The sequence below is a fragment of the Hibiscus syriacus genome, unplaced genomic scaffold, assembly GCF_006381635.1.
Source record: "Hibiscus syriacus cultivar Baekdansim isolate YM2019G1 unplaced genomic scaffold, ASM638163v2 tig00110895_pilon, whole genome shotgun sequence".
NCBI lineage: Eukaryota > Viridiplantae > Streptophyta > Magnoliopsida > Malvales > Malvaceae > Hibiscus > Hibiscus syriacus.
In genome coordinates, this window is record NW_024062903.1 from 5378992 (window position 1) to 5406155 (window position 27164).

The 27164-nt window shown below is 32.2% G+C and overlaps 1 protein-coding gene across 1 annotated transcript; it reads right to left on the reverse strand.

The window, feature by feature from the left end:
- Nucleotides 1–5865: 5865 nt before the first annotated feature.
- On the reverse strand, nucleotides 5866–6620 carry LOC120145874 (fasciclin-like arabinogalactan protein 12). Its single transcript, XM_039159593.1, has one exon. It carries the CDS (start codon nucleotides 6566–6568, stop codon nucleotides 5870–5872), a length of 699 nt encoding a protein of 232 aa, XP_039015524.1. The 5' UTR covers nucleotides 6569–6620; the 3' UTR covers nucleotides 5866–5869.
- Nucleotides 6621–27164: the final 20544 nt, after the last annotated feature.

Sequence of the window (27164 nt, forward strand, 5' to 3'; positions counted from 1 at the left end):
TTATGATCATGTTGTTGAACAAATATATACTCAGCAAGTATGGTTTCAAATACCCAATCTTCTTAAACCATGTATCACATGAAAGTGTGTTAAACTACATCATGGATAAAGATGGTCCTCAGGAAAACTACTCGATCCAGGGTTCAGTTCCTCAAGATCTCAGCTTTGAATTTTGTATTCTGTGTGTCGGTGATGATTGGAAATATTTCTTTGAGATTCCTGGCAGTTAGTTACAACTATACTGTTGGGATTACGAAACTGTTTTTCACAATAGTTTTCGCTTAATCGATGACAATGGAAAGGGAGACTCGACTCACTTACATTACTGTTATTCCCGCTATTACTGGGGTTATCATTGCCAGCCAGGCTGAACTGAATTTTTATCTATTTTGGGTTTTATCATGTACGCTTCATCCCCAGCATCAAGAATTCCACGGATATCTTTCTGTACATGGATCCTATAGCTGAAGTGTTTTTACTTTCTACAATGATCATTACAGAAGAAAACGTGATTAGTATCACACTTGCTTTTGCCCGAGATGATATCGAGATCAATTAGTGTCTCTTACAGAAGAAAACGTGATTAGTATCACACTTATATTCCCATTGATTTTTGTTCTCTAGTGGTCTTGTGACATCATACAAAAACTTTGAACACCATGCAAAGAGCTTCATTGACCAGCAATTCGAGCAGAAGCCACAGGAGATGAAGAATGTGTTGTCAAATGTTTTATGAACCAGTGATTATGGTGTTGAACCAATGTTGTTATCATATGGTTTTCCTTTATTGATACAAGATGAAGTCTATCTTCTTCAACCCCAAGATTAAAAGTGAGATATAATGAAGATTTCTTTCCACAGAAGGAGAGCTGAAATTTTAACAACAAGAAACTAGTGGCGCCAACTAAGGTTGAACGACAGGTTGTTGTTAAACATCTCGACATGATATGGTCCAAGTTGCCTTATTCGAGATCTGATTATATGTGGAGACATGAAAGGAATTGAAAAATCTTCCTTGTGATGTGTTTCAAGAGTTAAATTAGAACAGACTCTACTCTCCTAATTAATCCCTGCTGAGTCAGATATATCTACATCTACACTTTTTTCAAAGATGATAGATTATCTTTTTAAAGATGATAGATTCTATTTTCAAAAATGAAAACTTTATTGGATTTCTACACAAGTCCAAGCAAAGAAAGTTGTTTTTATCCAAGACAAGATGGGGCATCAAGGTCATAGCTCTGACTACGGAAAGAGTTCCACAAATAAAACATTTCTTCTGAGACTCAAATAAAGCAAAGAAGACACAAAGATACATGTTGATCAGATGATTCTGCAGAAATGCAAGTTTGATAACATGAGTTGCTACACTGATATCCAGACTGGAAATAAATGATGAAGTGAAGGAAGACCTAGTTCACCACTTTGAAGTCAAATGAAGATTGCATCAATATTCATGCATTCATAAGAATATCATTTACACAATAGACAATGCATTACATTGATACATATGATTGCATTCAAACATAAGGTTTTGCAGATCTTCATATGAAAAAGAAGATTCATGATGAACAATACCTTACAAGAAGAAGGTAGAATTCAAAACCTCAAATACAGAAATCACACCAACATCTGAAGAATAGATGGACGTAATCCACAAAAATAGCCTTATCTTAAGATTGGGGCATGTTACCCAATCAACATGTTATTTTGAAAAATAATGAGAAAACGATTTCCATAGTTTCTCATTCAATCTTTTCTAGAAATGAAATTGTTGAAAAGTAAGAAAACAATTTCCTTAGTTTTTTACTTAGTAAACTATTTCCCACATCTGTAAGTCCTACAGTGCATGATGTTTTCAAAAACCTTCGGGTCATCTGTAAGTCCTTCAGTGAATGATGTTTTCAAAAACCTTCGGGTCATCTGTAAGTCCTTCAGTGCATGATGTTTTCAAAAACCTTCGGGTCATCTGTAAGTCCTTCAGTGCATGATGTTTTCAAAAACCTTCGGGTCATCTGTAAGTCCTTCAGTGCATGATGTTTTCAAAAACCTTCGGGTCATCTGTAAGTCCTTCAGTGCATGATGTTTTCAAAAACCTTCGGGTCATCTGTAAGTCCTTCAGTGCATGATGTTTTCAAAAACCTTCGGGTCATCTGTAAGTCCTTCAGTGCATGATGTTTTCAAAAACCATCGGGTCATCTGTAAGTCCTTCAGTGCATGATGTTTTCAAAAACCTTCGGGTCATCTGTAAGTCCTTCAGTGCATGATGTTTTCAAAAACCTTCGGGTCATCTGTAAGTTCTTCAGTGCATGATGTTTTCAAAGCCTTAGGGTCATCTGTAAGTCCTACAGTGCATGATGTTTCCAAAAAGCCTTCGGGAGCTTTTTGATGTTTTCAAAGCCTTAGGGTCATCTGTAAGCCCTTTAGTGCATCATGTTTTTAGGACCTATGGAATGATGTTTTCGACATTTCAGTCTTACTCAAAAGATGAAAAATGAAAAAAATTATTGTTTTTTCGTCTTTGCTCAATTCTTGTTAACACAAGAATAAGCAAAGAGGGGCAGCTGTGAACACTAATTTTTTTTCATTTTATTATTATTATTATTATTAAAATTATTATTATTATTAATATTATATATATTATTATATATATTATTATTATTAAAAAATAATTACAAGCCCAAATCCCGGGAGCCCAAATACAAATCCCAAGCCCAACCAGAACCGGCCTAGACCCAAAAGAAAACCCTAAATTGATTTGGGGTTTCAGTTAGGGTTTCTAAACCCTAGCACCCTAGCCGCCATCAACTATTAGCCGTTGGATCTGGCTATGATCCAACGGTCCAGAAAGAAACCCTAGGGTTATGATAACCCTAGGACCACGTAGAACGTCCGTCGCCGAAACATCCAAAAGGCTAGCTGCCTCTCCACATGTTGAGCTCTACGGTGAGTCACCACCATAGCTATGGTGACTCACCTAGGGTCACCATTTGGGACCGGTCCGAGAGCCACACCGTCGATGGCTGTAAAAGCCATCGACCACCTGCAGAAAAAAAAAGAGAAAAGGAACAGCGAGCAAAAACAGAGAGGGAGCAACCAACAGCAAACCCAAAGCAGAGCGAACCCACAACACAGCAACCAGAAAAAAAAAGAGAAGAGAGGAAAGAAACTTACTCTGTCATCGGAGAGCCCCAACCGTCGCCGGAAACAACCAAAACCTGAAGGTATTTTCATAGATTTGCTCCGATCGGGAGCTTTTTAAGAAAAACGGTCACCGGAACCGTCATTAGGACGGTCCGATCTATGTTTTGGTATAAAATAAAATTTCCCGGCCACCGGATGCAGTGGCCGGCGGTGAGGACGGCAGAGGCAGACGGCTGCCGGCCGATAATCGGCTTCCCTCCGATGAGGGAAGCTAGAGAGAAGCGAGAGAGTTTTCTTCTCTCTCAGTTAGAGAGAGAAGAGAAATGAGAGTGCTGGCCCGAAGGGCCAACCGTTTGGGGAATTTATACCCCTTTCCAAACGACGCCGTTTTAGGGAGGGGTATATCTGTAATTTTGCTTTTGGCCAAACCCTTTCCGCAGCCATCTTAGTTTTGTAACATTCCATTTTAGTCACTGAAATCAAATTCTAAATGTTTTAATTTGGTCTTCTAATTTTGTTTACTTTATAATTTAATCATTAATATGTTTATATAAATATTTTAGGTAAATTACTGATTTAAACCTTTAATTTTAATAATTATTATTTTAATCCTCAATGCATGTTTTTAATTTATTTTAATCTGATATTCGAATTTAATAAAATTTTATTTTAGTCACTAAATTAAAATAGGAAAAATTACATGTTCCGTCACTGAAATATTAAATAGATATTTAAAAATTAGATATTTATTTTTAATATATTCTAATTTAATCATTAGCTTTTTACTATATAGTTTTGATTTCATTTATTATTAGTAGTTGATTTAATTTTATTTATTTGCAATATTATTTTATTATTACTTTTAATATATATGTAAATTATTACTTTCATTATTATATTTATTATATATATATATATATATATATATATATTGGTTTAAATAATAATATTTATTTTTTTTTAATATCAAAGAAAAGGGCAGTCTTAAAGCAACTAGATGTCCTATTCTGATATATTAAAAATAAATAAATATCTTACTTATAAAAACCAGAAAACACATATTGTTTTATTTTATTAGAAAAAATTATTATTTTTAATATTTAAATATTAATAAAGGGCAGTCTTAAAACAACTGGATGTCTATTTTCTGATACTTTTAAATAAATAAATATCCTATTTTATAAATTATATATTAATTGTTTTAATTATTTATTTATTTTTTAATATCGAATAAAAGAGCTGTCTTAAGGCACCTAGAAGTCTTTTTCTGATATTTCTAAATAAATAAATATTTTATTTATAAATATATATAAATTAATATTTTTTTCATAATTATAATTTTGAAATAATAGGATTATAAATTAAATATATTTTAAATTTTTAAATTTCTAATCATAATTATAATTTTGAAATAATAGGATTATAAATTAAATATATTTTAAATTTTTAAATTTCTAATAATAGAGGCAATTTATAATTAAAAAGTACCAATTTTGGGCGTTGTAGGGGTGCTAATCCTTCCCTAAACGTAACCGACCACGAATCCCTTTTTATTGTTAAACAGAACGAATTTTTGGTTAAAACGCATATCAGTTTATCTTTTAATCAATGTTTTCTTAAAAACTCTTTTAAAAGATAATTTTTAGGTATTCGACCTACCTGATCCAAAAGGCCGATGGCGACTCCCAAAAAATTTTAAAAACCATTTATTCACATCACTTTTCCCGCCAAGTAAAAAATTCGTGCCCGGACGAAAATCGGTTACGACATATATATTCCAAACTCGTCATTTTTCATTAAAAAATTAACGGTAGTCTGAGCTGAACGTTAAAATGTTGACTGAGATATACTAAAATCTCAAATGACTATCATATCTCAATTAGCATGTTAACGTCTAGCTTAGACGGCCGCTATTTTTTTTACGAAAAATGATGAATTTGAAATATAATAAATAGTCGAGTGATCATTTTATAACTTTTAATAGTATGAATATGCGTACTTTTACCAATTTTTCATTTACTGGTGGCCGAATTCAATGCATTGTCTTGGATTTATTGAGCCTACAAATACAGAAGCATTCTCTCCATTTGAGAATCATCTAAAAAACGCAAACACGTTCTCTCAAAACATTTCTTCCTCTTTGAGTTCTTTTTTCTATTTTTGTTCCAAGTTAGAAGAGAAATTTTATTTCCTTATTTCTTTGTCTGCTCCAACTTTTTAAGTTTACGAAATTTTGAAGAGATAATGTTAACCTCATGAGGCATTCGTCCATAATAAGGATTATATACATCGAAGCAAATTTGTTTCTAATGCAATAGTCAAAAATAATGCTAGGTTTGCAGTATTTTTTACTAACATTATGTCTGTTGGTTTTCTCAGTATTAATTTGTAGGTGAGAATGTAAGATTGGTCGATTAATAGATCTGATGTTGATGATTTAAAAAAAATGAAAGAAGAAGAATATGATTGAATCCTTAGGGATGATTGTTTTGAAGCTGACTTGTAGGGTGAAGAAGAGGAAAGTATGAGATGCATTTTGGAATTTTTGTAGTTTGATACGTACAACTTACATTAAAAGGAAATAGATTTCTTTTACAAATATTCATCCAAGAAATCTAAGGGAAAAAGAAACATGCAGTCGCAGACAAATCATAACCTTTGTCATCATCAATCCATGAAGAAAATCAGACATAAAATGGAGCTCCCCAAATTTCCCCATCAATTGTCACAAAGAAAGTGCAAAAGCTATAACACTAACCGCAAACAAAGCTAAATTATGCATGGCAAGGCTGGAAGCCTTAGACTTCTCAGCAACATCAGCAGCCTTTCCCGGTGCAGTTGCCGGACCTGAAGACCGAGAAGCAAATATTTGCAAAGGTTGAAGTACTTGATCCACCCGATAAATAGCAAGTTGACCGTCAGTATAAATGGTTCCGGCAAGTCTGGTTTTTGTCAGCCCCGTCATTAGAGTTACTGTATTTCCAGCACTGGTGACATTGAGAGGGAACTCACCATCGCCACTATCTCCAGCTTGAGTTGTCATTGGGCTACTAACAGTTTGGAATTGGTTTAATGGGATGTAAACTGGGACGACGTGAAATAGCACCAGTTCAACCCTTTGATTATCGTTGAGTGAATTCATTGCACCAGATTTGAGGTTCGTGAAAGCCTTATCTGTTGGTGCGAAAATGGTCTTCCCGTCGTCTGGATCTCTGAGCTCGCCAATGAGACGATCGGAGACTTGGGTAGATTTTAGGAGACGAATGAAGGTGGTGTATTGGCTGGCTTTTTTGAGGATTTTGATGATGTCCGTTGGACCGGTTGGTGGTGCCGGTACAGGAGCTTGGGCTGAAGGTGTTGAGCAATGGAGAAGGGAAAATAAGAGAAATGAGAGAGTGAAGATGATGTTTAGATATTGCTTCATTATCGCTATGGTTGTAGGGCTTTCAAGCTGGTTATTGGGAAACAATGGGAAATTGAAGGGATTATAAGTAGGAGGGAAAATGAAGGACAAAACATAGTTAAAGCAAGCCATGGATTACTTGGAAATAAAGGAAGAACAGAAGATATTTGGACTTTGATTTTTGAACAAATAATAATGATGTAACGATCGTTTATGATTTTGGTGAATGATCACGAAGTTATTAAATCTATTTTTCTTTTAAAATATGTTTAAATAATTATTTTTAAATTTTTTCGATCTACCTTTAATTTATAGACACAATTATTTAAATCTAATTTTTTTTTTGAAGAAAAAATATTTATTTTATAATATATTTATTTATTGAATAGCTTTTATAAGAATAAAAATCCTCATATTGTGTTGGAAATGAGCGAAGAAGTTAAATCTGCGGTTTGGATTGGATGCATAGGTATTGACGTGAGTGGCATACCAAAAAGAAGCAAGTAGGGTTCCAAATCCAATGATAGGGGTTTGGTACGTAAGGTGAGGTCACAACCAATCATATTTTTTATCATTTAAAATATTGCTGCCCTCTCTTTTTCTTTGTACTATGCTTGCCCTCAATACTTATTACCGTAATTTTAAGGTGTGTTTGATTTACGGAAGTAAGATTATCAGTAAGAATAAAATATTATCAGAGAATATGATTAATAGGAATGTTGTATTTTGTGTTTAGTTAGTTTAGCAGAAATGTAAGATTATCGTGTTTGGTTAAAGGAATAAATGATTATTCGAATGTATATTTGATCAAATTATTCTTATTACATATTTATTTTCTTAACAAGTTAGAAAATATTTATATATTTTCTTTAAAAAAAATTAAATTCATAAAATTTATATAATTATTTTTACAAAATTGAAAATATAAAAAGGTTTAATGAAAGGGTAAAATTTTATGTTAACCTCTGAACTTAATATAAAATTTTAATTATAGACCTTTTTTTTTGTAAATTAAAATAGTTTAAGGATAAATTTGTAATTTAATTTTCGTAGAATTTTTTATTATTCAATGAAAGAAGAATGATATTTTTAAAGAAAAAAAAACTTTTTAAGGGCATTTTACTCTAAAATGCCGGTAATCCAACAATACCTAATGGAAGGGGTAATGATATTTCCTGTAATATACCTAAATATCTACTATTGGTAATAAAATATTATCGAGAATGAGATTCCCGGCTAACCAAATGGGGGAATGTGTATTTCATTCCCATTAGAATCCCACATTCCCCGAACCAAACAACCCTAAGAGATTCTAATGTAATTGTTGTGTGTTCTAAATATAAAGGGTGTGATTTGTGCAAATAGAGAGATAAATATTAGCATGAATCAATGCATCAAATTTATAAAAAGAAAATTAAATTTATTTATTGTTTTTAGTGATAATAAAGAATAGGATGATGTTGTCACGTTTAATAAGTACGAGCAGATGAATATCATTAATGATGAATATCATTAAATTAGTTTATAAAATATTAAATTATAAAGTAATAAATGTATAATTATAAATTAGTTAAAAATATAAATGTAATTTAATTAAAATATAATATTTATAAAACATTAATTTTTAGGGTAAACTATATCATTGACCACCTAACTATTTACCCCTTTTACTTTAACCACCAATTTTTAATTTTGTCAATCGGGTCATCTAACTATTTAAATCTTGTCAATCAAGCAACTTGCCGTTAAATATTAATGTAGGATATGAAATGGTAGTTAAAAAAATTTGTATAATTACACATTTAGTCCTCATTACTTATACAATCTATTAATTTGATCCTAACTTTTATTTATTTCAATAAATTTAATCATCAATCCGATGTATCACTGTGTGATTGATTTTTTAAATCAATAACCGCTGCTGGTGGGGTTTGAACCTGAGATGCAATCCGTAAAATTTAATACCCTAACTACTAACTAGACCACTAAATTTGTTTAGTATATAGAACATAATCTATATAATTTATAATATAGTTAATGGTAATAATTGACTAATTCAAACATTAAATAATTGAATAATATGAAAATATAGAATATATATATAAACAAATATTATAATTGATTAATAAATGAATATGTTTTATTTATATATTAAATTGCATTTAATGCAAAAAATAAAATATAAGTGAATTTAATATGTTATAATATAAATGTATCATTTTAAATATTTTAAATTAATAAATTGTCTTCATTATTTTAATTTTATTGAACTGAAATGTATTATATCTTGTATTTTAAAATATGATAACATTGATCGGATTCTAATCTTATTTAAAAACTCTATATTAAAATAGACTAATTCAATAAAATCAAGTCTCCCCTAAAATGTTCTTCAACTATATAATGAATACATAATAAAATATAAAATTCTTACTATAACCAAGATAAAAACAAGTCAATGCATATGTTAAAATGTTTACTACGATGAGCCTTCAACTATCAGGAAAATTCTAAGTCAATGAAGATTTTCCTTATATTTCAATTATAATATATTAAAATTATTTTATTTTTATTTTTCATTAAAATGATTTAAAATATAAATAAAATACATTCACATATTAATCAGTTATAATATTTTTGTGTGTATATATATATTTATATATATATATATATATATATATATATATATATATATATATATATATATATATATATTATTTATATATATATATATATATATATCATATTTTCGTATTATTCAATTATTTCATGAGTTCTTATTAGGTCATTTCCCCTTTTTTATTGACATTAACTATGTATATTATGTTGTGATAGGTGTTGAAAACATTTTGATATTTCGATATAACAAATAAATACGTTAATTAATTTTTATAAATTTTAAGATTATATTCGATTTAATTATTCGAATATTACAAATATTACTCAAAGTTTTAAAATGTCAATTTTTACTCCTTACTTAATGAAAAATTGAGATTCACACTAAAAATATTTTTGAAATAATTTTTACTAAGTGTTTCAAACTTTAATTGAGTCAAAACCCCAATTTCAAGGTGGTAGTATCGATATTGCCTTAGCAATATCGGTACCGTGCCAAAATGGTACCGATACCATGCACAAGGTATCGATATCATACACTATAGTAGTACTGATACTACCTATGTAGTACCGATACTACTCCTTTGGTTTTGATTTCAAATTTTAACAGAATCTCAAAATGGTATTGATACCACGGTCCGGTATCGATACTACTATATATAGTAGTATCGATACTCCTTGGACGGTATCGATACCGTTGGCTTCCAACGGTCAAATTATTTGAATTTATAACAGGTAGTATCGATACCCCTTAGTGAAGTACCGATACCAATATGCTCCCAACAACTATTTTGAGTGGAAAACATTACTCAATGCCTCTATTGACTCCCACAACATCTCCAACGTTTAGAATTGATCTAAGGAGTATATAAACAAGTTTTGAAGCCATTGGTAAAAAACAAGAAAGAAGAGAAACAATTGAGAAAGCCTTAAATATCAAGTTTGAGCAAAATCAAGTCAACATTCATCATATTCATTTTGTTTTCCAAAGAACACTATTTGTGCTTATTTGTATTCATTTCTTGAGTGTTCTTATTTGTTTTTGAATTGTGCAAACAATCTTTCCTTGTGAGGTTTCTTATAAGTTTGCAAATTTGTTATTTTCTCTTAGTGTGGATAGCTAAGGTAGTGGACGTGGACTTTGGTTGAGAAAGTCGAACCACTCTAAATCGTTCTACAAATTATTTCTATTTTTCTGTCAAGCTTCCACAAAATTTTTAATTGCCAATTCATCCCCTCTTAGTTATTTCATCCTATCAATTGACTCAATAATTCGTATCAAAGCTAGACTCATTTGAAGGTTTTACCACCTCTTGAGAAGATCCTTAAAGAGTTCAATCGTTATCAGTCATCTATGGCCTCTACATCAAATTTTGAGTTTGTTCTTGATTCTCAGCCCATCAACAAGCCTCCATACTTCAATGGAGCCAACTATGCCTATTGGAAGAATAGGATGAAGTTCTTTATTCAAGTTAGTGATTTGGGAGCATAGAACATAATGATGAAAGGTTACTCTACTCCAACCCAAGATATGAAGATGTGGAGTGATGAAGAGAAGAGATTGTCCAGTTCAATTCAAAGGCAATCCACATTCTATTTTATGCATTTGGACCAGATGAATATGGAAGAGTATCATCGTGTTCAAATGAAAATGAAATAAGGGATAAGCTTCAAGTCACACATGAAGAAACTTATAAGGTAAGAGAAACCAAGATAAGTTTTCTTAATCATAGCTATGAAAATTTCAAGATGAAACCAGATGAAGACATCAAAGCTATGACAGATAGATTTTCCGTAATTGTCAATGGTCTCAAGGGATTTGGAGAAATAATCCATAATGAGAAATTTGTGAGGAAGATGATCTATTCTATTCCAAAATCTTGGCAATCAAAGAAGACGTCAATTATCGAAGTTAAAGACCTAAAGTCTTTAACTCTTGATGAGCTAATTGGTTCTCTTTTTACTCATAAAATGATGGTTAAAGAAGAGGAAGATCAAGAGAAGAAAGATGATACTAAGAAGGAAACGGAGAAGAAGAAAAATATCGGTGTTGCTCTAAAATCCACCAAAGATGAGAGTAACTCTGACGATGACAATGAGGATGAAGAAATGATAATGTTTGCCAAAAGACTCAAAAGATTAACGAAGTCAAATAAAGGAAGAAGTTTCAAAAGAAATGAAGGGATCAAAAATGAGTCCAAGGAGAATGACCCCATAATCTGTTACGAATGCAAAAAGCCCAAGCATATTAAATTTGATTGCCCACAATTGACGAAAAAGGGTCTCTTCAAGAAGAAATATCAAGCACACATGGCTACTTGGAGTGATGATGAATCATTCGATGAAGAGGAATAAGAAGTAGCTAACTTGTGTTTAATGGCCACCGAGGAGGAATCTCAGGTAACCTCTAACTCATCCATGTTAGATGATTATTCTTATGATGAGTTACAAGAGGCATATTATGAGTTGGCCTCGGAGTATGAGATCTTATTTTCAAAATACAAGAAAAATATTTCAAAGATGAAAAATGAAAAAGATCTTGTTGAGTTAATTGATCGGATGAAATAGCCAAGAGGGGGTGAATTGGCAATTAAAATTTTGGTGGAAGCTTGACAGAAAATAAAAATATTTGCACAGCGATCTAGAGTGGTTCGACTTTCTCAACCAGAGTTTACGCCCACTGCCTTAGCTATCCACACTAAGGATTTTCCAAAAATTCACTAATTTGTCTTTCTTTTGAGGACAAAGAGTAACCTTACAATTCCCACAAGAATTATACCCAAATTCTTGAGACACTCTCTCTCAAAGAGAAAATTACAAATTTCGCAAACTTAGCAAAAAAACTCACAAGGTAAGATTGTTTGCACAATTTAGAACAAACAAGAACACTCAAGAAATAAATATAAATGAGCACAAATTGTGTTATTCGAAAGCAAAATGAATATTGAAAGAATGATGGCTTGATTTGCTCAAACTTGATGTTTAAGGCTTTCTCAATTGTTTCTCTTTAGCTTCTCTTGTTCACCAATGGCTTCAAAAACTTGTTTAAATACCCCTTGAATGAATTTTGAATGTTTGGGGTATAATTATGGAGTCAATTGAGCCGTTTTTGTATGTTTTCCACTTCGAAAAGCTGTTGGGAGCGTATGGGTATCGGTACTGCACTCATAGGGTATCGATACCACCTGTTATAAATTCAAATATTTTGATCGTTGCAACCCAACTTTATTGATACCTCTTAAGGAGTATCGATACTACTATGTGTAGTACTATCGATACCGTCCAAGGAGTATCGATACTACTATGTATAGTAGTATCGATACCGATCATGGTATCAGTACCATTTTGGCATTCTGTTAAATCTCGGAGTCAAAACGAAAGGAGTAGTATCGGTACCGTGTTTATGGTATTGATACTACTATAAGCATGGTATTGATGCTAATGTAGCAGTATCAATACTTCCTCTTTGAAATCTATTTTTGCCTCGATTCAAGTTCGAAATACTTTGTAAAAATTGTTTCAAAAATATTTTTAGATTAAATCTCAAATTTTCATTTAGTAAGGAGCAAAAATTGATATTTTAAAACTTGGAGTAATATTTGTAATATTCGAATAATTGAATTGAATATAATATTTTAATCGAATAAAAAATCTTAAAATTAATTTACAAATTTATTTGTTATATCGAAATATCAAAATGTTTTCAAAAATCTCCCCTTTTTGATATAATAAAACATTTTAGAAATTTTAAGATTTTCTTTTGAAAAATCACTTTGAAAAATTACTCCCCCTTACTTTAAGATTTCTCTCCCTTTTGTTAAATAAAAAAGATTCTTTATTATAAACAAGATAGCCAAAATTGATATATATATATATATATATATATATATATATATATATATAGATCATGAAAGCCAAGAGAATTGTTAGTCAACATTTTCAATATTCAACATATGTAATTGGGATTGGTCATAATTTGCTAAGATGCATCATGATAAATAAATGCAAAAACTAATGAAATAAATATAAAATTCAATTCCAATTCAATAATACCTATCATCTAAATCATTCAATCATTCAAAAAAACATAAATATTCAAATCATTCAAACAACCAAATCCATCAAAATTTTTAAACAATGTTAGGTTTGAAACATAGATCAACTTAAGAAAAACTAGCAAGATAGGATGGTCAGTAATCCGTAGGAGGGTCGGGATCAGATTGATGTGCTCTAAGAGAAGCAACATCTCGGGTGAGTGCATCAAACCTAGCGTCTATCACGTCATAGCGTGCTCATGATTCCCATTGATGCTCTGAAAATTTAGCAGTGATGTGAGACTCCAAGGATGCGAACCTTAAGTCCAATGTCTCCATAAATGATTGAAAATATAGAGGCATTGTACTATCTTGCCTAGCTGGCTCGTCTTCGGGTTAATTTACAGGATCATCAACATCCTGTAAAAGATCTTCAAGTTCTTGATCCGGAGTCGAAGCTGCTCGTGACGAACTTGTAACACCTATATCTCGTATACCTTTCCGTACACGAAATACCGATGTCATATCACCTTTAAAATATTTCCTCTTTAGTAAAAACCCTTAAAAATTTGTTTTGAAAATTGTTAATTAAAACATTTAAGTACAATTATAAAACAGTCATTGAACTATAATACCAAAATTCCAAGTTATATACAATCCAGAGCATTTTTCTTTTAATTCGATTACATGCCAGTAATTTATTTTTAAAAAAAATAAACATGATTATCCTACTGTTACTGATGAGTCAATCATAATTGATGATATTCGCTGCTACTGTTGCACTCCTTATTTGATTTACTTTTCTTTTACCTACGCGTGGAAGCAACACATGTTAAGTATTTACTTAGTGAGGTAAAATATTTTAAGAAATCTTTATGAATACATAAGTATGTCATATTTAGTTGGTTCATACTAAATTGTATATTCTTTAAGGATCCTTTAATCCTCATCGGTTAAACCATTTTCCATTCACAATTGCCTTAATGATTTTTAGTACGCCTAACATACCTATTTTATTTATATTTTTCTTTTTCCATTTATCTCTTTAGTCATTATTCTTTATTTTCATTGAAAACATCCATTCATGCTTATAATGCATCATTACGCATTTTAATTTACGGCAACCATTCATGCCTTTTTATATACTATTATACATTTGATTTATGGCATCATTTCATGCCTTTTACACACCGTTATACATTTCATTTATGACATCTTTCCATGCCTTTTATACACCATTATACATTTTATTTATGGCATCCTTTCATGCCTTTTATACACCATTATATATTGTTATACATCTAGTCTTTTACTCAAGGCATTTAACATTTCATCTAATTGGCATGATTGACACCTTTCTGTCAAATGCACAGCTAGGCCTCAAAGGCACTTAGCCTTTCATCTAACTGGCATAATTGACACCTTTCTGTCAAATGCACAGTTTGGCCTAAAAGGTACTTAGCCTTTTATCTAACTGTCATAATTGACACCTTTCTATCAAATGCACACCTAGGCCTCAAAGGCACTTAGCCTTTCATCTAACTGGCATAATTGACACATTTCTTTCAAATGCACAGTTAGGCCTCAAAGGCACTTAGCCTTTCATCTAACTGACATAATTGACACCTTTCTGTCAAATGCACAGTTAGTCCTCGAAGGCACTTTGTCTTTCATCTAACTGGCATAATTGACATATTTTTGTCAAATGCACAATTAGGCCTTTAATCTTTTATTTGGAATAGTTTCTACTCTAATACTTACTTTTAATATCAATTAACTCTCTTTCAATTTATTATAACCCTTACACATTTACACTCTTAGTGCTCACATGGTAATTTACCAACTTCTTATTCATGTTCATTTATTAAGATGCACACGTAGTGCATATACGGTAGTTCATCTAGAGATTCTTTTAATTCAATAAATACTATATGGTTTACATCGATAGTGCTAATACTGTTATTTATCAACCATCACTAAAATTTGTGTGGTTTGAATACCCATTATAAATATAAAAATCCATTTCCTTATTATGAATTTCTTAGGTTTATACCCATATATTTCCCATACGAAAATTCATACACTTAGTATGAATTTCTTAACTTTGCACGCTTAGTGCCATTTGGTAATCACCATTCTTATATTAATAATTAATATAACTATGACTAATGTAACATATATGTACATAATTAAATGTACTCACCTGAATTTCCTCGCTAAGTATATAAAACGTAAGGCTGGCTACTCTGGTACTTTGCCTTTACCCTTCATTTTGCTTGTCTCGGGAGCTTGGTTCTGATCTACGCAAGCATCCATTAAAACATGTATCATACTTAATGTTAGTATATTTCCTAATCATTATAATTAAACCATATCATTAACTTTCTATACCAATATCAACCTATTTTTAACATTTCTTACTCCATAGTATCGATACTACTACCTGGTACCGATACTTCTATATTATGGTACAGATACCCCTTTTGGTATCGATACCAATTTTAGGTTCGATGATTCTTGGTATCGATACCCTTACCATGGTATCGATACTACCTCTTCGGTATCGATACTGATTCAATCAGTATCGATACTACTCAATGAATTCATCCTATTTTAGCCTATAATATCAGTACTGTTATATCATTATCGATACCCTTGCCCAGATTTTCCAGTTTTTACCCCTATTATTACACAATTTAAGTCAAATTTCATTAGGATTACCTCCCATAATGCTACTAAACTCTTCAATACTTATACATACTGATTTTCCCTCATCTAGAAACTTAAAACATCTAGTATCCTTCAAGAGCATTTGATTCTAAGAATCACACCAAAATTTATAACTTATTTTTACACTCATCCAATGCTTCTAATCTTTCATTTACCTCTATGACAATTCAATTCTACCAATAAACCTTAATAAACACTCATATATTAACATATCATTTAAAAATTCATTTTCTTAAATCTCTAATATTTCTCTTATCTTATAGTTTTAATCCCATCTAACAATTCCTTAAGCTTCTATCATGCTTAAGGCTTCTATCATGCTTAAGGCTTCAATAACTAACCAAAAATAAAAGGATAAACCATCAATTTAAAATCTCACCTTTGCTATGGGGAGAGCTTGTCCACGGGGAAAAAGAGAAAAGAGATATATCAACTTTTTCTCTTTTTCCCCTTTTTAAATCCCTAATAGGGATATATTTTAATTTCCCTTCTAAAAGATCAAAGTTCCCTCTTTATTCATATTTCAATACAATTTAGTTCAAAATACTATTCCCAATCATTTTCTTATATTTTAGCATTTATTCAATTAAATCCCCAAAATTGAAATATTTTTAATAAAGTCCCTTATACAATATTTGGGGCATTACAGAACTAGCACCGGGAGTTTTCTTTATTGATCGAACCCATTTTATTTTGTCTACTTTCCATCCTGACTTGCGTAAAGAAGTGAAATCGATTTGGGTACTTAGTGGGATGACTACATCAAGATCTACCTTAAGACCGACTTTTATGAATATGTTACTAAGTAGACAACCGTAAACTAAAGATTCGACACATTTAGAATGAACATTGTTGACGGTTTCTACAAGTTCTTCGAAGATAATCTGAGGGAGATTTATTTTCTTATTATTTTGGATGCAATGGATCCACCATATGTCAATACTACGAAAGGTGGAATATTTACCACCCGAGGGTCTAAACCACCAAGATATCATAAGGTGAAGAAAGTGCTCTTGGTAATCTAAAACACTAGCACTCTTATTAACTTCATATGGGGAGGGCACGAAATCTCTCTCATTATCTACCCTTCTATTCTATAAACCAAATGCTCTAGCTATAGAGTCCGAATCTATAGTGATGTATTGCCCCAAGATATAGGAGTGAATACTTTTGGTTGTGGCTTGGGACTGGTTTTGAAGACATACGGCATTGGAATAGAAAATTCTAATGAGTTGGTTGTAGACAACTGGTTTTACTTTAAAAGTGTTGTCAAACTTCCAAGCTTTGAGGGTTGGGAGATACCTAAAGTTCATAGCTTTTATATCCTTTAAAGATGGGAGACGCACATCCCTAATTTTATAGGACTCGAAGTTGTTAACGTACCTAACATAGAGACCTCTATGGTTAGGTTCGTTGAAACAAGAATTAAGGATGGTCATATTCGATTCATTAGGATTGGGGTTTAAATTTGGATTAGGAGATGGGTTTTATGGTTGAGCGGAACGACTCGATGAAGACCTAGGACTTTTTTGAGACATGGTTTGGGAATATCGAAATAGAAAAGAGTACCTGCAATTAAAATAACATATGTATGCAACACAATTAATTCCCAAAACTCAATATGAGTCCTCAATTTCAAGGTTCTCTAAACTAATGTCTAATGGGAAAAAATTGAAAAACAAAGTTAAAAGAAATATAATATGTATAGTTTTTATGAAAACAATATATATATATATAAATAAAAACGAAAGTAATAATTTTTTAAAAAAAAAGTCAAAAATTTTGATGATTTTTGAAAAATTAGTTGTAGATTCTAGTGTAAAACTACAATCTACGAAACGCACATTCACTAATTTGAACTAAAGCTAACTAAAACTAGTCATATGTTCAAAAATCAATAAAACAGTGTTTTAGGAAAAATTACCTTGGAAATTTAGGATTGAGAGGAATGTGTTGTTGATTACACAAATTTGATGAAACTAGCAGGTTTTGGAGTTGAAAATGATGGACTTTTGACTTGAGATCGTTGGATTTGAGTAAAGTGGAGATTTAGGGTTTAGAGGAGAGGAACAACCGTGAGTTTTGTTTTTTTAATATTTTGGGCAAAATGATGTTATTTTAGGGTTAAATAGCCTAAAACTAACTACTAGTATCGGTACTCCTCGAGGAGTATCAATACTTCAAGGCATTTTTTAGTAGTATCGATACCTGGGTATCGATGCCCATTCAAGTAGTATCAGTATTGCATGAGCAGTATCGATACTCGATGAGTGCAGTATCGATACTAGGTTAGTAGTATCGATACCTAGCAATAGTAGTATCGATACTATGTGAGTATTATCGATACCAAGTGCACAAAATGGTAAAAAAATCTGCAATTAAACACTTTGCATGCAAAATTTATCAACTCTACTGGTATAGGCAACTCTTATTACGAAAATTAATTATGTTCAATTAATCAAATCACACTTAAGCCTAATTTGAACATATTGTTAATTTTCATTAAAGATCATAAACTCCCCCTAACTATTAGCATAGAAGGCATTTAAAAATGTCATTTTTACATGCATTTTTCTTTTATTCGTAAAAGTGCTAAAATTATTTTAAACACAAAATCAAGGTAGGTTTGTTAGACCTAATTCTCTCTTAAGTGTCCAAAATCGTTCTTTGTCTAAAGGTTTTGTAAAAATGTCCGCTAATTGGTCTAAAGTATCTACATATTCTAGAACTACATCTTCCTTTGTGACATGATCTCTAATGAAATGATGTCTAATTTTAATGTGCTTAGTTCTACAGTGTTTGATGGAATTTTTAGTTAGACAAATAGCACTAGTATTGTAACACTTGATAGGAATGGTACCTACTTCAATTCCACAGTCCATAAAACTTGTGCGCAACAACTACCAGATGAAATGTATTCCGCTTCAGTGATGGATAATGCAACACTATTTTGCTTCTTTGACAACCAAGAAATTAACATGTTTCCTAGGAATTGACGAGTACCGGAGGTGTTTTTCCTTATCTATTTTGCGTCCTCGATAATCCGTATCCGAGAAGGCATACTACCTAAAGTTTGAGTCTCTAAAGTACTAAAGTCCTATACTAGGAGTATCCTTAATGTATCTAAAGATTCTCTTAATGACTTGTAGATGTAATTCCTTAGGACATGATTGAAATCTAGCACATAAGAAAACACTAAACATAATGTTCGATCTACTTGCGGTTAGATAAAGCAAAGAGCCAATCATTGACCAATAAAGTTTAACATCTACATGTAACACCTATAATCCATATAATTATACCAATACAGATTATAGATGTTATCTGAATTTCAAAAACCATTTTATCAATTCAAAAGTGATTTAAAATTTATTTTCTTTAAATGGTAAATGATATTATAAAAATATCATATCATATAAATCATGTTTCGTTGTAACCAATTTAATTAAAAAGATTTTTTTATATGAATAGTGAACAATACCCGTGAACAGTAGGGGAATCGGTTCCCTATTGGGGGAATCGGTTCCCCTTTTACATTTTGGAATTTTTTGCTAAAACGTGGTTACTGTTCATTTCTACAGTAACTGCTACAACGAGCTACAGTAAAATACATATAAGTTCATAAAATTCCATTTTGTTTTCAATTTTGTTCAACAAAGCAAATAAAACACAATAATTACATGCCACTAATTAAATATACATCACATATTTGGATGTCTTACTGATAAGGAAATATACTTCTTGATGCTTGATGTTGCCTTGAACTCTCTATTGCTCTCGGGCTTTTTACCTACGAGTGAAAATCATCACACACTGAGTATATACTTAGTGAGGCAATTTAAACAATAAACAGTGCAATACAATTCATGCATAATTTCATTATAAAAACCAAATACCTTAAAATCATATTATCAGCATATCAATATTTTACCATGATCAAAATAATATCACTAAGTATAAAATTCCTTACCAATATACTTGCCATTATTTCCTTAAGCTCGTAAGCTTAATTTCATGCTTACAATTTATTAACCAATAATCTATAAAACCATAGACAATAGACAATATACAACCCTGAGGACCTAGGGTATTCGAGTAATATTTGCACCGTAGTGCTACACATAAGGTCGTGCCCACCATATACACCGAAGTGTATTACACATAAGGTCGTGCCCACCATATACATCGAAGTGTATTACACATAAGGTCGTGCCCACCATATATACTGAAGTGTATTACACATAAGGTTGTGCCCACCATATACACCGAAGCGTATTACACATAAGGTCGTGCCCACCATATACACCAAAGTGTATTACACATAAGGTCGTGCCCACAATATACACCGAAGTTTATTACACATAAGGTCGTGCCCACCATATACACCGAAGTGTATTACACATAAGGTCGTGCCCACCATATACACCGAAGTGTATTATAAACCTGTAGTTGCTATACTCTATGGCATGCCAACTATACCCTGTCCCTCAATGACTTACTTGGGCATATAGTATATTTTATTCAATCCATCCATGGCATAGTATATTATCAATATTTAACATTGGGCAGTTCATACCCGAAAACATTCATGGTAAAATATCAATTTTTTCATAATCAATGCATTTTGATTTCATACCGTGACATTTCAATGTCATGTCAAAGTTATAAAAATGACATTTAACATGTTGATATAAAAAAGGTCGACTTATCGCAAGTCTTCCTGATGATGTATAAAACATCCATGTATAATTTCATGCATGTTTTGCACTCACCTTGACACTTTATATCTTTGAAAATATGTGCCTCACTATTGTCCACAATAAACCCTTTTCTATTTGACTTGTTTCGATCACAATTCAATCACGATCTGAATAATCACACATTCATACGATACATATATTAGTATTATACTAACATAAACATATCCCATAACAACTCCAAGATACACTTGAACTCAATTTCCACCAAATATTTAAACACTTATAAATTCTTTTTAATCTTGTCACCAATTTTTCCAACTTATATAAAATGGCCCTTCACCATTTTATCACTTATATTCTTAATACCAAATATTCCAACATAACACATCAATTATATAACACTTACATAACAATCCCTCAAATTTCCAGGACTTACGAATTGATCTCCAACTTTTTAAAACTTACGAAATGGTCCTCAAATTTTCTTAAACTTGTAGCATACTTCCTTAATTATTTTCAACCCATGTATAATTTTTCCATAATTTTTCCCACTCAAACAATCCATGACCAAAACTCATAGAACAAGTTCTAAAAAGATTAAACATGTTCTAATCATCACACATGCTTGAATATGAATCTACTACCTCAAAAACATCAAAATTCATCATCAATTTCATGATCCTTTATATGAACACAAACCCTTAAATTTGGGATCTTTGAGCACCGACAAGATTACCATGCAATATTGGTACCAAAAGATAGAGTTTTTCACGAATAACAATTTTCTATTTACAACTTACTCAAAATCCTAAGTAAATTACTTGAAATTTGAGTTGAATCTTTCCCTTACCTTTGAAGCAAACCCACATCAAGCTTGGATGAGGAAGAAGCTGAAAATGCTCCATATTATTGATAATCTAATATTAAATAATCCATCACATGGTATAATGGAATTTTTTTATTCAAATCCATAGGAATTTCCATTTTTGCCATTAATGATTTTCCATATTCACCATAAAATCTATACACCTCATCCTTATCATCTTTCAAAGTCAAAGATGAAATATTTTGACTTTAAATTTTCGAATTTTCCCATGAAATTTCAAAACTTGTATTTTAGTCAATAAATTCCACTGTTTCGATTAGATCTGCAAAATTCCATATTTTCAGACCAAATTTCTTTGATCCAAAATATTAAAATAATATTTCCAACTATTTTATAACATCCTTCAAATTTTTGTAAGATTCCAATTTAATCTGAAATTACCGATTCCTTACCGGTTTTAACCATTCCTAATTTTTCTTTACCAAATTCCAAATTCAAAAATATAATTCCATAAAACCCCACTCTCAAGAGCAAACTATCTATTTATGGAATAAAATTCGTTTCAAAAACTTTACCACTTAATTTCCTTAAAACTTTTCCCAATTTACTACTTTGACCAACAAACTTTCAAAATTTACATTTTGGTCACTAACTAAAATTTGGGGTATTACAATTCTTTCCTCCTTAAATAAAATTCGTCCTCGAATTTTTAATACGTTTATGATGAAAAAAATATGAGGATATTGCTTCAAAATTCCTCAAATTTATGATTTTGCCAAAGCACTTTAACAAGGGGAATTATCTTGCTACGTAGTTCTTTAATTTCTCGAGCTAAGATCCTAACAGGTTCTTCTTCATAAGTCAAATCTGGTCAGATTTCAATTTTCTCTGGTGTAATAACATGTGAAGGATCTGATCGATACTTCCTAAGCATCGACACATGAAACACATTATGAACCTTATCCCATTCTGGAGGTAATGCTAACTGATACGCCACCGGTCCAACTCTCTTTAATATTTCATAAGGTCCAATGAATCTTGGACTTAATTTTCCTTTGCGCCCAAAATGAAATATCTTTTTCCAAGGTGATACTTTAAGAAAAACTTTATTGCCTTCATGGAATTCAATCTCTTTTCGCTTCAAATTCACATAAGACTTTTGACGATCAGCTACAATCTTGAGATTATCTTGGATTATTCTCACTTTATCCTCAACCTCCTTCAATAAATCAGGACCGATAAGATTTTGATCTTTCAATTCGAACCAATTTAATGGTGTCCGACACTTTCTTCCGTATAAAAGCTTCGTAAGGAGCCATCTTGATGCTAGATTGGTAGCTGTTATTGTAAACAAATTCTGCTAAAGGTAAATACTTTTCCCAAGATCCTTCAAACTCAATCACACATGATCTCAACATATCCTCCAATGTCTGGATAGTCCGCTCAGACTGACCATCCGTCTGTGGATGAAATACCGTACTGAAATTTAATCGAGTACCCAAAGCTTTATGCAAAGAATTCCAAAATCTAGAAGTAAACCTTGGATCCCTGTCAGATATGATCAATATTGGCACTCCATGTAACCGAACTATCTCCTTGATATACAACTCTGTATACTTATCCAAGGCATAGTCCATTCGCACCGGAATGAAATGTGCTGATTTAGTTAACCGATCAACTATCACCCAAATGGAATCCTTCTTATTTGATGTCAATGGTAGCCCTATAACAAAAATCCATAGTAACTCTCTCCCACTTCCATTCTGGAATAGAAATTGGTTGTAACAATCCCGAAGGCACATGATGTTTAGCTTTTACTTGCTGACACGTCAAACTTGTAGCAACAAACTCAGAAATGACTCTTTTCATACCCGACCACCAAAATCGACTCTTTACATCATGATACATTTTGCTCCCACCTGGATACATAGTCAGTGGACTATAATGTGCCTCAGAAAGAATATCTTTCTTTAACTCATCATCATGTGGAATATAGATTCTTTCTCGGTAATACAGACATCCATCTGACTTGATTTCAAAATCCTTAATCTCACCATTTTCCACTAGTGAAATCTTTTCCAAGCATATGTCATCCTTCCTTTGTTGCTCTATTATCCGATTTAAAAGCATCGACTTTATTTTTAATTTAGCTAACAGTGCGCCATTTTCTTTCAACAGTAGTCGCATATCCATAGCTCGCAAAGCTGCAAAAGTTTTTCGACTAAGTACATCTGCAATAACACTTGCTTTACCCGGATGATAGTCAATGATCAAATAATAATCCTTTAAAAGTTATATCCATCTTCTCTGTCTAAAATTGAGCTCTTTTTGAGTCAACAGATATTTCAAGCTCTTATGATCCGTGTAGATATGGCATCTCTCACCATACAAATAATGACGCCAAATCTTTATAGCAAAAACTACCGTTACTAACTCAAGATCATGAGTAGGATAATTCCTCTCTTGCGTCTTTAATTGTAGAGAAGCATAGGCTACCACCTTACCATCTTGCATAAGTACACAACCCAAACCATTATGAGATGCATCACTATACACCATATACTCTTTACCCAATTCTGGTTGTACCAACACGGGTGCTTCTGTTAAAATCTTCTTTAGAGTTTTAAAACTCTCTTGACATTTCCCAGTCCAAGAAAATGAAACATCCTTTTGCAAAAGTTTGGTCAAAGAAGAAGAAATCATCGAAAAGTTTTTCACAAACCTTCGATAATAACCAGCAAGTCCCAAAAAACTTCGGATCTTTGTAACATTCTTTGGAGGTTTCCACTCCAAAATTGCTTGAACTTTCTTAGGATCAACTCTTATGCCTTCTTCCGAAACAACATGACCAAGAAAAGAAACTTCATGACCAAGAAAAGAAACTTCAGATAACCAAAACTCACACTTTGACAGTTTGGTATATAACTTTTTATCATTAAGTATTTCGAGCACAATATGAAGATGAACATCATGTTCTATCTTTATCTTTGAGTATACCAAAATGTCATCAATAAAGACTACCACAAATTTAACTAAATAAGGTTGAAATACTCGATTCATCAAATCCATGAATGTTACTGGAGCATTTGTCAACCCAAACGGCATTACTACGAACTCGTAGTGTCCATACCGTGTTCTGAAAGCGGTCTTTGGAACATCTTCCTCTTTAATTTTTAATTGGTGATATCTCGATCTAAGATCAATCTTAGAGAAAATAGATGCTCCCTTAAGTTGATCAAACAAATCATCAATCCTCGGAAGAGGATACTTGTTCTTTATGGTCACCTTGTTCAACTGTCGATAATCTATGCACAAACGTATTGATCCATCTTTCTTTTTCACGAACAACATCGGTGCACCCAAAGGTGAAATACTTGGTTTTATAAATCCTCGATCCAATAGCTCTTGCAATTGAGCCTTTAATTATCTTAACTCTATTGGGGCCATTCGATAAGGAGCCATCGAAATAGGTGCTGTACCTGGGAATACATCAATCCCAAACTCCACCTTTCTATCTAGAGGTAATCCAGGTAGTTCATCCGGAAATACCTCTGGATATTCTCGTACATTTAGAATACTTTCCAACTTAACTTCTGCAGTTCTGGTATCCAACACATTTATTAACATTGACTGACATCCCCGTGACAATAATTTATTAGCAGTAAAAGCTGAAATCACATTGGATAAGAGATTTAACCTTTCTCCAACAAATATTACCTCTGAACCCATTGTATTCTTTAAAAACAATCTCTTTAAACGACAATCTACCCAACCATAGTAGGAAGATAGCCAATCCATGCCTAAGATTATCCTGAATTCCTCAAAAGGCAATTCTAATAGGTTTGCAGAAAATTCCACTCTTTGAATCTTTATCGGACATTTATTACTAATCCGACAAATTTTCTCACTATGGCTCAATGGATTGATTACCACAATATCCCTAGGAATAGGTTCTAAAAAGATTCCCCTATCTCTTACAAGTTTTGCACTTATATACGAGTATGTAGAACCAGGATCAATCAATATGAAAACAGGTTCATCAAAGAGATAAAAGGTACCTGCTACAATCTCAGGAGCATCTCTGTCATCATCAGTCTTGATGTGATAAACTCTTGTAGTAGTTCTGCCTTTACGATTAGATGCAGTCTCTGATGTACCAGGTTTACCATTTTGCCACCTCTACCCTTCTGAGGTCCCGATACTGTTTGATCTGGATTTAACTCTGGACAATGCCTTTTATAATGACTCGCTTGCCCATAATTATAACATTTTCCTTCAGCAAACCAACATTGACCAAAATATCTCCTTCCACAAAACTTACATTCTGCAGTCGGACGAAACCCCGAACTTTTAGTACCCACCGAAGTTGTCAGTGTCTGTTTGGACTTTCCTCTAAAAAATCCTTTTCTGCCCGTGGATACTGAGGAAGCATAATTTTTCTGTTACTGGCCCTTGTTGCATTTGGAAAAGAGTGCAGGTGCAGAGTATGAGCTTCCAAACCTTTTATTTGTCTGAGCCTTCTTTGCCTCGATATCTTCAATATCAACTTTTTCCATAGCTTTAACCTTGTTTACCGCTTCTTGAAAAGCAGTAAAATGATGAGAAACCAGAATTTTCTTATATTGAGAATCCAATCCAGAAATAAATCTATCAATTCTAGATTTCTCAGTCGGCTCTGAAGAAAATCGAGTCAGCTTGTGAAATTCACATTCGTACTCATAAACTGTTTTGCTGGATTGCTTTAAGTTTAGGAATTGTTGCATCATCTCATTAACAAAAACGTCCCCAATATACTTTTCCTTGAATTCCCTCAGAAAGAATTCCCATGTGATCTGTTCAGTGGAAACTCGTGCGACGAATGTATTCCACCACACACTGGCTTGCTCCATCAGTAGAGACACAACCCCTTCCAATTTTCCTTGATCATCACAAGGAATCCTTTTGAGCATATTCTTGACATCATTCAACTAGAAGTCAGCAGCCATCGGATTAGCATCCGAATCACCTCGAAATTCAGGTGCTCTCATATTCCTTAGTTCTTTCAGAACTGACACTGGAGTTCAACGGTTAATAATGGTGTCTAGAGCTTGTAAGAACAATCCATGATCCTGAACAGGCATATCTGTTGATTCATATTAGACGGTTCTACATTCGGCTGAGCATTGGGTGGATTCTGATCCACCTCGTTACTCCCACTCTGTACAGGAGTAACATGTTCGCCTGCCCTACTCGATTCTTGATGATCTGACATCTGAACACAGTCAAAATCATCGTACTTTAGTAAAGAGCAACTTCACTCTTAATAAGCATCATCACAGTATATATACAACTATCAGTAACTTTTGACATCCTAGTGGCATGTGTACACTTTTTAATTCAAAACAAACTCGGTTTAGTCCTAGAATCGGCTAAACCTGTAGCTCTGATGCCAATAAATGTAACACCCATAATCCGTATAATTATACCTATACAGATTATAGATGTTATCTGAATTTCTAAAACCATTTTATCAATTCAAAAGCGATTTAAAATTTATTTTCTTAAAATGGTAAATGATATTATAAAAATATCATATCATATAAATCATGTTTCGTTGTAACCAATTTAATTCAAAATATTTTTTTATATGAAAAGTGAACAGTACCCATGAACAGTGGGGGAATCGGTTCCCCTTTTACATTCTGGAAATTTTTGTTAAAACGTGATTACTG

What these genes read in the sequence shown, in the direction of transcription:
- LOC120145874 (XM_039159593.1), bottom strand. Translation starts at nt 6,568, where the DNA reads ATGAAGCAATATCTAAACATCATCTTCACTCTCTCATTTCTCTTATTT.